Source organism: Plodia interpunctella, chromosome 16 (genome assembly GCF_027563975.2).
Source record: "Plodia interpunctella isolate USDA-ARS_2022_Savannah chromosome 16, ilPloInte3.2, whole genome shotgun sequence".
Lineage (NCBI taxonomy): Eukaryota > Metazoa > Arthropoda > Insecta > Lepidoptera > Pyralidae > Plodia > Plodia interpunctella.
The window spans coordinates 8,000,681-8,016,255 of record NC_071309.1 but is presented as its reverse complement, the minus strand read 5'-3'; the positions used below and the strand labels follow the sequence as shown (position 1 = coordinate 8,016,255).

Sequence of the window (15,575 nt, the reverse complement as noted above, 5' to 3'; positions counted from 1 at the left end):
TACCCTATTTTTAGTATGTTACCTACATTTTGACTGTTCAATCTAAAACAAAATCCAGCAATAAAAGTAACATAATTTAAGTCAACAAGAAGAATTTGAAGTGAAACGATTTTGTTATGTCCTATAAAAAATCAAGTTACTGATAATTTTGGTAGATTGGCAATAATATGCTGGCAACATTTTAAAAAGAAAGTGAAGTGAAAGAAATGAATTTACGAGAATAGGTCGCAAGTCGTATAGATTTTTGGTTGATTTCCTTTTCACTTTGCTTTCATATTCTCCATAAGATCTAATAAACTAACGTTTATTTGTGTCCTTGATTATAGTTTGATTCAGCGATTTCGGTGCCGTAACACCGAAAACATTAAGTACAGCTGAAGTGTGAACTGGCATCTTATTGATTTTCTTGCCTTGCATATGCTTTCAAGCAACGCGAAGTGGTATTTGCCTTAGTTATCGTGAAACTCACAGTCTGATTGGAAGTTTTTTATTATTAATAGTTTGATTATCGCATCTAGTCGCATTTTACCGTTTTCGGTATAAACAGAAGTGAAAATGATGGCAAATGCACTTGACACGGTGAACGCGAATCAACCCACGCAAAATGGGAGTAAGTTGCAACCGAGCAATAATGAATCAAAGACCAATCTTATTGTTAACTATTTACCACAAACGATGACCCAAGAAGAAATACGCTCTTTATTTTCAAGCGTCGGCGAAGTAGAAAGTTGCAAGCTAATAAGAGACAAAGTGACAGTGTTCCCTGACCACATTTTGAATGGGCAAAGTCTTGGATATGCTTTCGTCAATTACCACAAAGCAGAAGATGCAGAGAAAGCTGTGAATACACTTAATGGTTTGAGACTCCAAAATAAAATAATTAAAGTTTCATATGCTCGCCCTAGTTCTGATGCGATCAAAGGCGCCAACCTCTACGTGTCTGGTTTACCTAAGCATATGACACAGCAGGAGTTGGAGAAGTTATTCAGTCCTTATGGCAACATCATTAGCTCACGGATTCTCCATGAAAATGTGAATGTTGGTCACCTGCTGCAGGTTGGAGCAGAAGAGTCATCCATCCAGGGTCCATCGCGAGGAGTGGCTTTTATACGTTATGACCAGCGATGTGAAGCAGAGGCAGCGATACGTGAGTTGAATGGCACCATTCCTCCTGGAGGGACCGGGCCAATTACAGTTAAATGTGCAAATAACCCCAGCAATCAAAACAAGGCATTAGCTCCATTGGCTGCGTATTTGGCTCCAACAGCTGCCCGGCGCTTTGTGGGCCCTGCTGGCAAGGCATTGCTGGCCATCAACAAGGGCCTCCAAAGATTTTCTCCTTTAGCAGATCCTCTCATCCAAGGTAATGCATTAGGCGGTTCGGGCTGGTGCATCTTTGTGTACAACATTGGAGCTGATACAGAGGAGAGTGTGCTATGGCAGCTATTTGGCCCATTTGGTGCCGTCCAGAGTGTTAAAATTATAAGGGATCCCACCACCAATAAATGCAAGGGTTATGGCTTTGTCACCATGACTAATTATGATGATGCCGTTGTTGCTATCCAATCATTAAATGGCTACTCACTCAATGGCCAAGTCTTGCAGGTCAGTTTCAAAACAAACAAGAGTAAATCTTAAACTAATTAAAATCTAGTCAATAAATTATAGTTAATAGAAAAATGTTGATCATTACCATAGTCATGGTTTAACATCGGTGTAAATCGGAACATTTTGAATGAATGGATGGTAATCATGGCACATCCATTGGAATGAAGTACAAACATATTCATAATGTTGCAGTAACAAAGGATGCTGTAGCTGAAGTTTTATGTAACAAAAGACCTGTGTATTATTTTTTTATATTTAAACCAGATTTATAGCATTTTCATAAAGAATTTGGTAATAATATTCAGAACATCACAACTGCATTGAATAATGTAATACTAATTACATTGCATGAGATGTACACATGAGTTGTAAACCAACAATATTTTTTTAGTTGTAAGTTATATTGCTATCACAGAGTTTGTATTTTTCATTTATTTCTTGTTCTTATTTCTGAGACGTTAAGTGTCACTAGGTCTACTTTGCTCTCCCATGTCAAATTGTGAGTTTATAGTGGTTGTGATAAAATATTCCCAACTAGTGGGTTAATATTGTTATTCAATATCAATGTACAATATTAACCTTTTTAATTGGTATAGAAATGGAAAAAGTACATATGGTGTCACAAGAGACCCTTTGCAAATGATATAAAATCAATTTTACTTAAACAAATGGGTAACAAATTTACTTAAACAATGGGTATATGATGTAAAAATAATTTCACATGGGAAAGCCATTAATATGCTTTTATTACAATTTTGTAATTAATGGTCTATTCCGAAAGTGCTCAATGGAAGCATAAAAAATGATAAAGGTAAGTAATACAGAGAAATATTTGTGTCATTATAGACTTACAATCAGGCAATAATTAATATCTTATCAGTGCAATAATGAAACTTTTTACTATAAGTAAAAGTATGTTAAAAAGATTATTTTAATGAAAGCCAGTGCAATTGTAACTATCACACCCAAATTACAGAATTTGCAATAATATTATTGCTATATTGTAATCATTAACATATATAGTAATATTGTAGGTCTACCAAAGATGTCAAAATAATATATATGACTGATTAATAGATGTTCTTTGCTCTTTTTATAAAGCATAGAAATAGAATACTTCCATAGCTTTACATCACATTAGTTTTGCAGTTTAAGATTATAATGTAATATTTTATATTTAAATAACTAATCAATATATTCTAATCTGGAGCTTCACTTCTGCACAAAATCATATTGAAACTTAGGTGAAAGTAAAAATCATTTATATTTACTTATAGGACATAATTAGAACTTTCCTTAGTATATACTTATAATAATGCTAACCATTTAAGGGTTAATTGACTAAAAGTAATCTCAATTTAAATTATGAAGTTGACGGACCATGACATGTAAACTATTTGCTATTGATCAACATTTTATCAAAACTTCTTAATTGTAACACTGATGTACCAGTGTGAGTACACTAAGTGTATGTAGTGAAAGTCAACAATTAAACTGTGTCTTCATATTATATTAGAAGCCAGTTACGAAACTCAAAAACAATAGCATTTTCTTAATGCCAATGCATTTGTACAATCACTTACAATTTTTCCTAAAATAACTTTCACTCATAAATTAAAATTCATATTTGACTTTCACATAATGATATTGTCTCTCTAATTAATTTGTATAATCAACGCTATTTATTATTATATTTAAGTAATTTTTCAATTGAATGTAAACATAATTTATTATAATCATAATAGATATACTTATAGATTTCATTTGATGTTATAATTAATATATTGAACACTTAGTGTAAGTTTGAAATTAGTTGAGTATTTCCTTACCCAGTAATGGATACCTACATACACCTATTTAAATGATTTGTATTGTCCTATTTATTATTATATAGTAGTCCTGTATTACTATTTACATAGTTGAAATATTCATAGATAATGTTAAAAGCATATCATTTATAAAATCTGCAGATTTTGGAAATTCTAAATGTGGGCTTGTATGATGCATTTTGAATAAGTACTTGTTTCATTCATATTATATATATTTAAGGATAAATGTTTGAATTTAAGATTAATTATTTATTAAAAGTACTTAACTATGCAAACTAGTCACATATATTTTGCGCAAGCTTAATTTTCTAAGTACCTATGTGTTAAGTATTTAAAACTGTGTTCTCTAATTTAAACATAGCATAGATTTGAGTTTAAATTATGTTGGTGTGGTGTTTGGTTAACTAAGTATCTGTAATGTAGGATTATACCATGAAACACACAAAACAACAATATTATAATGGTGTGTAACGAAACTAGTCAAAAGTAAAATATTAGCTCTGAAAAATACTTATTAAATGGAATGTGCTTAGTCTTTAGTCGCGTTGTACATCCTTAAAATAAAGTTGACAATGAAAACAAAACTAAACCTATGGTTTAGACATTGATAAAGTCTTAAGAATGTTTATACTATAAGTTAACAAATAGTATGCTCAACTTACATTAATTTGTCGACTACTAGTAATAACTAGTGGACGATATAGTAAAATGTGTTAACGTCTACCTTACGAACTGTTGCAAATGCGCCGGTCAAATTGATGTTTATCTATTGTGTCTCGATTTTACTCGATCGACGGGTTAATTTATTATTAATATGTATATTTTTAAGGGTTGTAACAATATACCTATTATTTATTAAGTATAACATGTACAATTATATGATGAACAATTAATATCAACATTTTTTTATAAATGTCTATGTAACCATTGTCAAACTAAGTTTGAGACGTCGACAAAAGATTTTGCACTTCCAGATAAGTTTGATGTTGTGTCGTCCATAAAATGAATACATAGTACTTATGTGTAACTCCACCGAAATGTACGTTTGATGTCATTCACGCTCCTGTCCCATTTTGTTTCGTTTACATTTGACGAAAATGCGACTCATATAAACTGGTTTAGCGAGATCTCTTGTAGGAAGGGTATACACTCTCTGAAATCATACTAATATCGATCGGGCGCCAAGCGTTCTAGTATCTTCGCAAAAATTACGCCGAATTTCAAGGCGGACTTGAAGCTAGCCTTTGATGCAATATAATTTAAGAAATAATTTTATGTATATGACTCGCAATTCCGTCATTATTATCGTTATTTTGTGTCGAGAGACCGTATTTTGTGTTAGAATAGTTTCAGTTTAATCGACTAACTTTTTCCTTTGTTTAGTGTATTACTTATTTATCCATTTAACTTTGGTTTAATTTCTTTTTGTTTTTTTCGTTTTACATTGGGCAGGTTTGGGTAATGTAAGTTTGGCCTAGGACGTAGATAGAGGTAATTAAGACAGAGTACAAATTGCCGATCGTGAAAATAAATGTTTGGCTTACTTACATTTAATTTTTACATAATGTCAACGAATGTAATCTGATGTAGGAAATATTGATAGACATTAAATATTGACATTAGCAATAATATATTTAAATATTCTTTTATTTAATTCTCTTACTAGTAGTGCCTATTATTACAATATCGAGTCGAATTCGAATTGAATTAAAAGGTTGAGTGTTTGAATAAAATTATTTAAATATTCTAGATACATAGAGTAGTTCTACTATCATTGTTTTATCACGGGTGTCAATCAACACTGGTGTTGGATTTTAACCCTACCACGAGCTCGGGTTAAAATCTAACGCAGAGTTCTCTCTTTTTTTTTACTTACAAGTTGTATAATAGCATGATCGATGTGAGAGCCGGCTACGCGACACGCGGAAAAACAATGCATATAGGTCGATTTTATGACAGAACTAGATTCTTATTATATAATTGGCTAGCCATACGGAATGGTCAAAAAAATCGAAGCATGCGTGGTCTCATAAACTCCAAAAATCTATTCATCCACATGGTTGCTTTACCGAGGGGTGGGACGAAAGCGTGTCACCCACCTACCACCCTTCATCTCGGGTTCAATGCACCCTAATGCATTGTGTCGAGCAAACCCCGGTCGCCAGCTTTTTGTTACTCGTTACAAACAAGATAAAATGCTTCATTAGAATTTTTACCCCGATAAATAAGATTGTACTGTATTTAAATTTTACAATCTAGGCCCTCTGAAGGGGATATTGGGATAGAAGATATCTTCCTTAGTTACTTAGTACCTATTGCTGCCCATATTCTATATATATGGCTAAAGGGAAGTTGTCCCCAATTTTTGTCATGTAGATAACTATTTACTTACCAACCCACCCTAGATCCTGGATTTTTTAAATTATTGCCCAGGGATACACTTTCCCTGTAGACAATTTTGAAAAAACTAGGTAAGTGCCATTTTATTCGCCAGATAATATACACTAATTTACTCCAGATTTCCTCTTAGATTTTCATAAAACTATAGACATGGTTCGAGAACTTTATTGCTTACCACACAGAGGCGCCCGGGAGGCACTGGAATTTGACGAATTAAGAAATTGACGCGGCGAGTTGAGTTGAGGATAACGACGAGTGCCTCCCTGACCCGGTGATGCCGGAAATGGGATTTTTGGGTCTAAAATATTAGTGTCACTTGTCCCATGGGACTACTGGGAGGAAACCCTCTCAGTTGCCCCATTATGGGACTAGTGGGATAGATGGGAATATTGTAGCCACTAGGCATACTACGAACTCTCGTGTCGTTGTACCCTTCTCATAGCAAGCGATGTAGAGAGAGAGAGAGTGTGTGATGTGATTTGACATAGGGCCGTTAACACGCAGATGTAGACGCAGCATAAGAAAGTATGTCAGTGTCAAAAGTGACAGTAAAAAATCATGAAAATGTCTCTCTTGCAATGTTGCCAGTAGGTTACTGTTGTAACCTTATTAGTTACTTTTGACTATTATGGGTTCTATTTAGTATTAGCCAATGTTAAACTTTTCGTTCGGCATCATTTGAAAATTCTCAAACACAACGAAATGCCACCTTACCAGAGGTTGTCAATGTGACTATCAAATATTTTCTGCTATCTATAAACCAACAAAACTTCTATTGTTCTCTCTCATTCACACAGAATTTTGCTTACACGCTTGATTAATCGGATAATTTTAAATTAAACAAGACGTTAAGTTGGAAAATGAACCTAAGAGTACCTACCAATCGAGTTTTCATTTTAAATGTTTGAAAATGTAGCAAAATAATTATGATCTTTCCTATTCGTATCATAAATTGATCTTCATACACAGTATAATATTATCCATTTCCCTTCCTCAGCCGAAACTATCGAAGACCTTCATCATCCTTATTCGTGACCAGTTTGGATGATGAACTCATTCGCATACTTAATCGAAATTAGTTTCCCTCTCTTTTTGTTATTCCTCTACCTCCTAGAACCAATTTTTTAGACCTTTGCGACATGATTCTTATCTTTTCTTGCAATACATATAGTATGGGATGGGATATAATTAGTATGGGATGGACTTACACCATCCCATACTAATTACTAGACTAGGTAGGTACCAAAATAAGTTAAGGAGATATCTAGGTATAACTCGCTGGCAACACTGAGTAGTGAGAAGTTAGAAGATGTGCTGTGGTCTGTGCTGTTTTGTGATTGTGCTCAGCTAGGTATCTATGCTTAATGCTGTGAATTGAATAACTACTGAGATTTTAATTCAATAATACCTACCCTACAATACATTTTAGCAGAAAAATTTGCTGCATAATTAATACCATTAATAATACAAAATAGAACACCAACAACATACAAATAATTTCTTGATAAGTGTGATACACGATACAGTACCTATTCCTGTAGCGAATCAGAGAAAATTATTTCCTTGATTAAGATGGATTCATTGTCGAAACAAGAATTTATATCTACAATTACTAAGCAAGCAGACCAAATCAAGAGATACGAAGCGAGGCTTCGAGGTAAGAATCTTTTGGTATTTAAACAAACATATGTTTTGTACTTCAGGTCAATCTCGGTCGAACACTGAATCCTATTATTGCATACCATAAAAACATAGGTACTTATACAACAAGTAAATAGCTGAAAATCAGCTGCCATACTCAAGAAGCAAGATCACCAAAGACATCACACATCTACTGATGCCTTCAACAATTTTCATACATTAAAAATTTTCCATAATAATATATTAAAATACAAGTTGTTGTGTGTGTCTCCGCTCGCAGCAAAACATTACCTATGTCACTCTCCTACTCTCCAGTTGTCTTCATACCAGAAATAACCTAAATCCAATGCTCCATTTTAATTGAAAAATACACAAACCTATCACATTTTAAGGGATTTTATTTCATAGTAGTAATACTGAAAGTAATTAGAAGTTAAAATTAAACTTAAATTTATAATAGTAATATTTTTTCTGGTTTCAGATGTTGTTGCTGCATATAAAGGTCTTGCCAAGGAAAAAGAGGCTTTAGAAATAAGTTTAAAGGCTCTAAATAAGACAGAAATTTCCAGTAATAGTAGCAGAGGTAATTTTTTTCTTATTTTTACAATTATTGAGAGACATGGACCTAGTATCAATTTATGAGTCATAGTGGCCTGAAATAAACTTATTATATTCATGTGATTACTATTTATATTGCAGCAGTTCTCAATGTGTGTTCCGGTGTTCAGCAGACCCTTAAACTGAAGAAATTAGTTTTAATTATGATTTCCAAATTCATTATTTTAATACTATAATTAAAACATTCATTATTAAAATACGACAAATATCGAAAATCGCTTCTTCAGTAGTGTCAGATTGACATTTAGTCCACTTGAAACAAGTTATAATTTAGGATTCCATCAAATTTTAGCCTTTTAATGGGGTTCCATCAAAAAAAAATATTGGCTCCCAATGATTCCCTCTTTGGGAGCCACAACTTTTTTACCTGAGGCACCAATATGATTTTTTTATGTGCAACAAGATCTCTCTGACATCAATAAAAGTTTTTTTGGCAAAAATGACATTATTGTAAAAAGCTTATTAATTTTAATCAATCATAAATAATACATGTTTGTATCTGTCGCTGGCAATATATAAATAAAGAAATATTTTCAGATGATTCAGTGGCAGCCCTCACATTGTCTCTGTCTACTCTAACATCAGAGAAGGCACGGATGGAAGAAGCTTTTCAGGCTGACAAAATAGTTACCAGGGATAAGGTAATATTTATTTAATTTGATTGTTATCAGTATAATGCATTAAATGATCCGAGAATGGGAGGACCACTCACATGTCTGATGCTTGTGCTAGCGTCACCAACCAGGTAAATAATATCACTACCCCTATTATTTTTGTCACTATCACACTTTATAAAATTTGATATTGACAGAAAGAGACAAAACATATTAGCTTAAAGTATGTTATTATCAAGTGTTCACTCCGCACTTGTGCGTCGGAAACTAGGGTCAACTATTTTGCTACTGATTAGCTTGTATTTATTTTTTTTCCTAAATATTTTTTTTCTAATTGAATTTGAAGTTCTGATTTGTATGGAAACTACTTCAATGATTAAACATAAAAATGTTGTATCTTTAAATTGCAGTATGAAAATATGATATCCTCTATGAGGGAGGAAACAAAGGCGCTGGTACAACAGCATCTAACCGAAATCAACAATTGGAAGGCGAAGGTGGCATATGAAATACAGGAGAGAGAGAAAGAGAGGACAGATCACATGGTTATGTTGAAGTAAGATGTTTTGTGCTTTATCTTAGTGGTTAATTTATTGTGGGACTATGTGATAGGTAGTTAATAAAGAAGGTATTTTTTTTTTTGCTTTCTGCCATTAACACATTTTTGCATGGAATAAATAAATTTATACATAAATAAAAAGGGCTTCTGAAGATGTAAAGGCGGCTTAATCGCTGGAAGTGATTTTTTCCAGACAATTTTTTGGGAAATTGCTACACAAACATAATAGGGTCGGATCAAACTGAAAATTATAAAAATAATATACCACTTTACAGCAAAGTTAAATTTAAAATGACCATTTTCAGAGAACTCCACATGAAGCTAAATAGTGAAAGGAAGACTAAAGAGAAGTTGGAAGACAAAATGGTCACCGATTCAGAGTCACAGGGTATGTCATTATTCATGTATGTTTTCTTTAATGGCCTGTATTGTGTCCCACTACTGGGCAATGCCTGTCGATCTCGTCGAGGTCGCTGGGTTCGACAGCATTATGTCTGATCAGGAAGTCATCCCATATTACCCGCTCAATTTCATAAAGCTCTAAAAATTTAATTATTTTTTCATTACTCCACTCCTGTGTCCGGGCAGCGGCACATGAGCAGTGACAGCGCGAGCGATCCATTTCCACACTCGTGCTGGCCACTGGAGATGCTCAGTTTGATGACGGGGTTACAGCGTCCCAGGCGGAGCTGGAGAAGCGCGTGCGGGACCTGAGCAGCTCGCTGGAGGCGGCGCAGCGCCGGCTGCAGCGCGCGGCGGCGCGCTCGGCCGACACGCCCGCGCTGCTGCTGCGTCTGCAGCATCGGCTGGCGCTGCTCGAGCAGTCGCACTCCATCGCCATCCGAGAGGTGCGTGGCGGGTTTACCTTCCTCCCTCCACTAATATCTGACCCAGACCGTTGCCACATTCTATGCCAGAATTGTTTAGATATATAGATAAAATTATTTATCGGTTTATAAAAGCAGGAACCGCCAGGAGACAAGCTCGGATAAAACGGGGGAATTTATATTCTCAAACCTTATCTCTAGGAGCAAATAAAAGCTAAGCGCGCCGAGGAGTCGGCACGGAAGACATGCGCCCGTCAGGAGGAGCGGGTGGCGTTACTCGAGGACAAATTGGCGGAACTGTCGGAAACTGTCGGCCGCTACGACCTGCGGCGGCGGCACGACCAGCAGCTCATACAGCAGCTGCGGACCGAACTCAACGGCCGCATCATGGACAAGATGACGCCCGCCGGACCTGATTATGGTGAGTATAGCACGCCCACGCCAACTCTGAGTCACGACCGGCAGCTCACACAGCACATACTAACTCTATCAAGCTGATTAAGTTCAGCGTAATAAAATAATAATTTAGAAAATTTGACTGTGATCGTGCAACTTTACAACCGGCCTGATGGCCTTCCTTGAGGATGTTATTGTTTATTATCAGCTACTATTATTTCAGCACTATTGTGCCTTAGTTCCCTCATACGACATCTATGGGAATCAAGTAGATATCGTCTTCATCTTTGGACAAATCCCGCCTAGTGTTTTAAACGACATCAAGTAATAAAAATACATTCAAAACAATAAAATAAGATTAAACGCTTATTCATGGTAATAGCAATACCACACGCCGATTGTAACATTAATCAGTTGTTTATGTGATAAGAACAGCATTAATGTTATCACACTAAAGCACATTACAATAGAAAGGTTATAATCAACTTATTGGATTTTCTTATACAATATTTCGTTTTTGTTTCTTAAAACTTGACACTTAAAATCAATTATAGTGACAGAAGAAATGTTCAAACATTAGATGAAAATAAAATGTATCTATGTTGTGATAGACACTGGCAAAAGCGTGCGAAGTTTGTTGGTGAGACTCTAGGGTTGGCGCCATAATCCCAGTGCTCTCGATGACGTATCTATCTATAATGGTAGGTTATCTATCTCTTGTTTGGGTAGTAGTCAAGGTACCGAACTATGTGATAATTACTCATCATCTCATACATATTCATTCCATATATTTCCCTATTACATACACAGATCAGTTAAAAGTAATGTCGATTCTAGTCGACGATGAGATATAAAAATATATATAAAATTACATATTTTTTAGTTGGCGATTCCATTGGAAGCGAAACGGACTCGGAAAAACTAGCGGACAGCGAATATTTAAAAACACTCATTGACAAGATACATATCCTAAAAAAAGAACTTATAGTTGAGAATGATAAACTTGGCAGTCCAATAGACATAACTACCTTTTTCACCGTAGAAGGTTACGAGAATATACATAATAAATGCAAAGAGGAACTGGAAAGAGTGAAATCAGAATTTGAGATGTTTAAAAAACAGAATGAGAAAGTTGATGTGGTGGATAACAGCGAGTTTGAAACCCAGAAGACAGAGATAGCAATATTGAAGGAGAAAATTGAGACATATAAGATGTTGTTGGAAGAAGAAAAACAGGATAAAGCGGACACATTGAAGCTTTATGAAGAGGTATTTACTTTATAAATGTATTTTTTGTTATAGTGGACAGTAATTTTAAGTGGAATAAACATTAATGAACTTAGCCGTGAGTTTAAATCTTAGACAACTCTGGCACTAAGAAGGATCAGACAGTGTACGAACATTAAAACAGCTAGACTCTTATATTACAGCTACGTCGACGTCGACTTGGCTAAATTTGTTATTTAGTCGCATCGTACGACATGAATTGATCCTATTCTAGGGCGGGAGTCACACGCATCATTTAAATTAACTCTACGTGCCTTATTGTTTTCAGAAAATGAAAAACGCACAAGATTACCACAAAGAAGTCGTTTCTGATTTAAAAACGCGCGTTCAGAGTCTCGAAAAGCAAGTGCAGACGCAACGCGACAGATACGCTGCGTTGCTCGAGGAAACAGACAATTACATCAGAACTAGGAACGATAGGTCAAGGAAGGTTAGCGTCGAGGACGGACACTGGAAAGAGGGAATGTTGAATGTAAGTTTCTTACGTTAATTTGCTTAAGTGAATAAATAAAAATAATAGTTGAGAACAATAATTGTAGTTGATAAGGTCAGAGAATTGTAAAAAAAAATTGTATAATCTAGATAAAATAAATTTATTTAGGATCATTATGATAATTCATAGATCCAGCTGCATTGTTACACAGCTGGATGTAAATACGAAGATTTGAAGTATGTTGCAAAGTCCATTTTCAAAAAGTATGAAATTATAAAAATAAATTTAACCATCATAAAAAACAAAAATTTTATAACAACTTTTATTAAGAAGTCGTCACCATAAAAGCAATATTTAATGTAGCTGTCGAACAAACATAGCTTTCTTAGCGAACATTTTAGCACGTTGTGACGTCACTCCTACATGTCATTTAGTATGGAGCGTTTGGACGAGTCCAAAAATGTGTTATTTTTATCATATCATTGAAAGCATTGTCATTATCTCAGTAATTTTTTCACTGGTGTTTTCTATTAATATAAGGGCCTTCGAATAGTCATCAAAACAAAAATTTGTCAATTAGCCTATTGTATAATCTAATATAATAATAGTAATAAATTATTATTATATGATTTTAGGATGTGACAGCGCCCCCTCACATGTTGCATTATGCGCATGAGTTGGCAAGAAAAGATTTGGACATATCGCAATTGAGAAAAGAGAAGCATACACTTGAGGGACAGTTCAGGTAAATTTTATTATAATTATGTTCATAGTCTCTCATTTTCGGTTGATCCTAGTTAAAATTCGAAGATGTGACGCCCCAAAACTCAGGTTTAGAAAATTTTCTTCACTTACTGAGGACTATAATTGAATTTAGCACGGTAGTGGATTTGCCACGGGAACATTTATTTTTCCGGGATGAAAGGTGAGGGGTTCAAATTACATGTGTACAAAATTTCAAGAACATTTGAGCAGACAAAGCTTGGAGATGTAACAAACAAATTTACTTTATTAGTTAGGATATTATCGTAAGTTATAAAATTAAATTTAAATGTTATTTTTCATCTTCAGAGATTGCCAGCGAGAGTCTACCATAGAGAAGGAGCGATTTAAAGAAGTTCTACGGACGCTGAAGGAAGAAATAGACAGGTAGTATAGTACTACTGTTATTCATATAGATAAATAGTTTCAAGGTCTAATTTCGACTATTATGTGAATGTGTTTTACTTTTACAACCTACCGCCATCTAGTGGCTAAGTGCGCCCCGGGGTTTCGCTCCCGTGGGAATTTTGGGATAAAAAGTTCCCTATGTGTTATTCCAGATTATATTCTACCCGTGTACCAAATTTCATAACAATCGGTTCAGTAGATTTTGCGTGAAAGAGACACAACATACATACAAACACACATTCTCGCAAACTTTATTCGTATTTATAATATTAGTAGGATTAGTATGGAATTTAATAAATAAAATTTAATGTAAAAAATCCACAGATTGCGTAGGATCCAATCACGCGAAGGGGCCAACCTGGAATATCTGAAGAACGTGGTGATATCGTACCTGATGTCGACGGACGACGCCGGGCGCAAACACATGCTCAACGCGATCGCTGCTGTTTTACATTTCACTGCCAATGAGAAGAACCTTGTCTTGGAAACATTGTGATACATCTCAGAATACAACTAATCTGATCAAAAAGAACATATCACTCTCCAGCTCTTCTATTTCCAACTATTTCCACACAAAAAATCACCTGCATACAATACTCCGTTTTGAACCGAAAGTAGGACAAACACGCTTTTCACATTTATTATTATCAACACGCTTTTCCCATTTTGTTATGGGTGGAGAATATCTAGTAAATTACTTGTATATGTCAGAGACAGAAGTGAGAGTTTACAGGAAGAATTTGCGAAATAGTCAGCGCCATCTAGTGTCAAAATTATTGACTAATAGTGGCGACATCTCTCGGTTTATCTGTCAAGGAGAGTTCTTCTTTCGAGTGTGTTAATTGTTAACATTGGTTTTTATTAAAGAAGGACAAACAAACATACTTTCACATTTACAATATTACAGATTTGGATGTTAACTTCATTATTAGCAGGATTTGGTTAATTTAATGAATGAATGAATGATTCTTATTGTGTTAAACATGGTCAAATGTACAATAATTTTTTTTTGGAATTACGTGGACTTATGTGGAGTTGAAGGAATTTCTTTAATTAAATTATTAAGAAAATATCTAGAATATTATTACTACTAAATGCTTTTTGACGCTACTTCAGACGTTTCATAATCATTAACTGCATTCCAACGTGTTCCAATTGTTGGTCAGTGACCACAACATCACATTTAAAACTCATATTTTTTTAGATGGATTAGTCGATGAAGATGCATCGCTGGTTTTATTCTGTGAATTTTGTGATAGGTAAATTAGGATCGAATATTTTATAGGTATGTATAGTGCATAGTGTACATTTCCCATGGCAATGGTCTAATGTATTGTAAATGATGTAAGTATATCTAAAGTATTTAAGATAAGTATTTTATGTTCAGAACGAAAGATGATATTTTTGAAAGAAAACATGTGTTTTAAAGTTTTGTACCATTACAATTTTGTAAAACTTTTATAATCACTTTCGTATTTTTGTGAAATAATATTATACCCGCAAATTATTAATACCTGGCAGCCATGTTGATGACGTTGCGTTTCACGAAGACTGAAACAATGATGACAAGTCGTGGCCTGGTTCAATCAATTATGAACTTAGTATTTTATATAAGAATACTATTAAGTTCAATTATTGATAATACTTTCTTCTAAAATTATTTATCTAGGATAATGTTGAATTTAAGTTATATATGAGGCTTTGTATTAAAAGATAAATATATTTCATGTTTGTAAGTGTTTTATTTGCTTTTGTTTGAAACCATAAAAGTATTTTTTTATTTTTTCCACATACCCTCTTTATTGCACTGGGTTATGTTTCAGAAAAAATCTGAAAAACTTTACTTCAGCAGTCAATGCGAGAGTAATGTTGAGAACCTTATATATGTATTTTCGTAAGACACAAAGGATGGCAATGGCATTCAGGCGTGCAATATTTTTCAAAACAAAATTATACTTAACAAAATAATATCTCAATTTTAATAAAATTACATTACTGTAACTATACTACTGTAATTACATTAATGCTTTTTTTAATTTAATAGTTCTTAATTGTTTTTTGGTATCAAAATCATATCGTATCATAGTTTTAAAATTATGGTAAATAAATAAAAATCAATTTGTCCAAAAAATTGCCATTAAATTTGGAAGACAACCCCGGCCGCCCTGGACGTCAACCCTCTTTGGAAATGCT

The 15,575-nt window shown here is 34.2% G+C and overlaps 2 protein-coding genes across 2 annotated transcripts; both read left to right on the top strand.

Moving 5' to 3' along the window:
- The first annotated feature begins 173 nt into the window (after nt 1-173).
- LOC128676580 (ELAV-like protein 1) lies at nt 174-5,070 on the top strand. The gene has a single exon (XM_053756761.2). The coding sequence runs from the start codon at nt 556-558 to the stop codon at nt 1,636-1,638; it is 1,083 nt and encodes a 360-aa protein (XP_053612736.1). The 5' UTR covers nt 174-555; the 3' UTR covers nt 1,639-5,070.
- Nucleotides 5,071-7,122: 2,052 nt separating this feature from the next.
- On the top strand, nt 7,123-15,122 carry GCC88 (GRIP and coiled-coil domain containing 88 kDa). Its single transcript, XM_053756916.2, has 12 exons — nt 7,123-7,494; nt 7,960-8,061; nt 8,634-8,737; nt 9,121-9,266; nt 9,575-9,657; nt 9,945-10,117; nt 10,298-10,517; nt 11,376-11,761; nt 12,048-12,251; nt 12,848-12,957; nt 13,284-13,361; nt 13,707-15,122. Exons 1-12 carry the CDS (start codon nt 7,410-7,412, stop codon nt 13,876-13,878), a joined length of 1,863 nt encoding a protein of 620 aa, XP_053612891.1. The 5' UTR covers nt 7,123-7,409; the 3' UTR covers nt 13,879-15,122.
- Nucleotides 15,123-15,575: the final 453 nt, after the last annotated feature.

Bases quoted from the DNA above. Each gene is read 5' to 3' on its own strand.
- LOC128676580 (XM_053756761.2), top strand. From the start codon at position 556: ATGATGGCAAATGCACTTGACACGGTGAACGCGAATCAACCCACGCAA.
- GCC88 (XM_053756916.2), top strand. From the start codon at position 7,410: ATGGATTCATTGTCGAAACAAGAATTTATATCTACAATTACTAAGCAA. The intron at 8,062-8,633 runs GTAATTTTTTTC...AAATATTTTCAG, and splicing joins TTCCAGTAATAGTAGCAGAG to ATGATTCAGTGGCAGCCCTC. The intron at 10,118-10,297 runs GTGCGTGGCGGG...CCTTATCTCTAG, and splicing joins ACTCCATCGCCATCCGAGAG to GAGCAAATAAAAGCTAAGCG.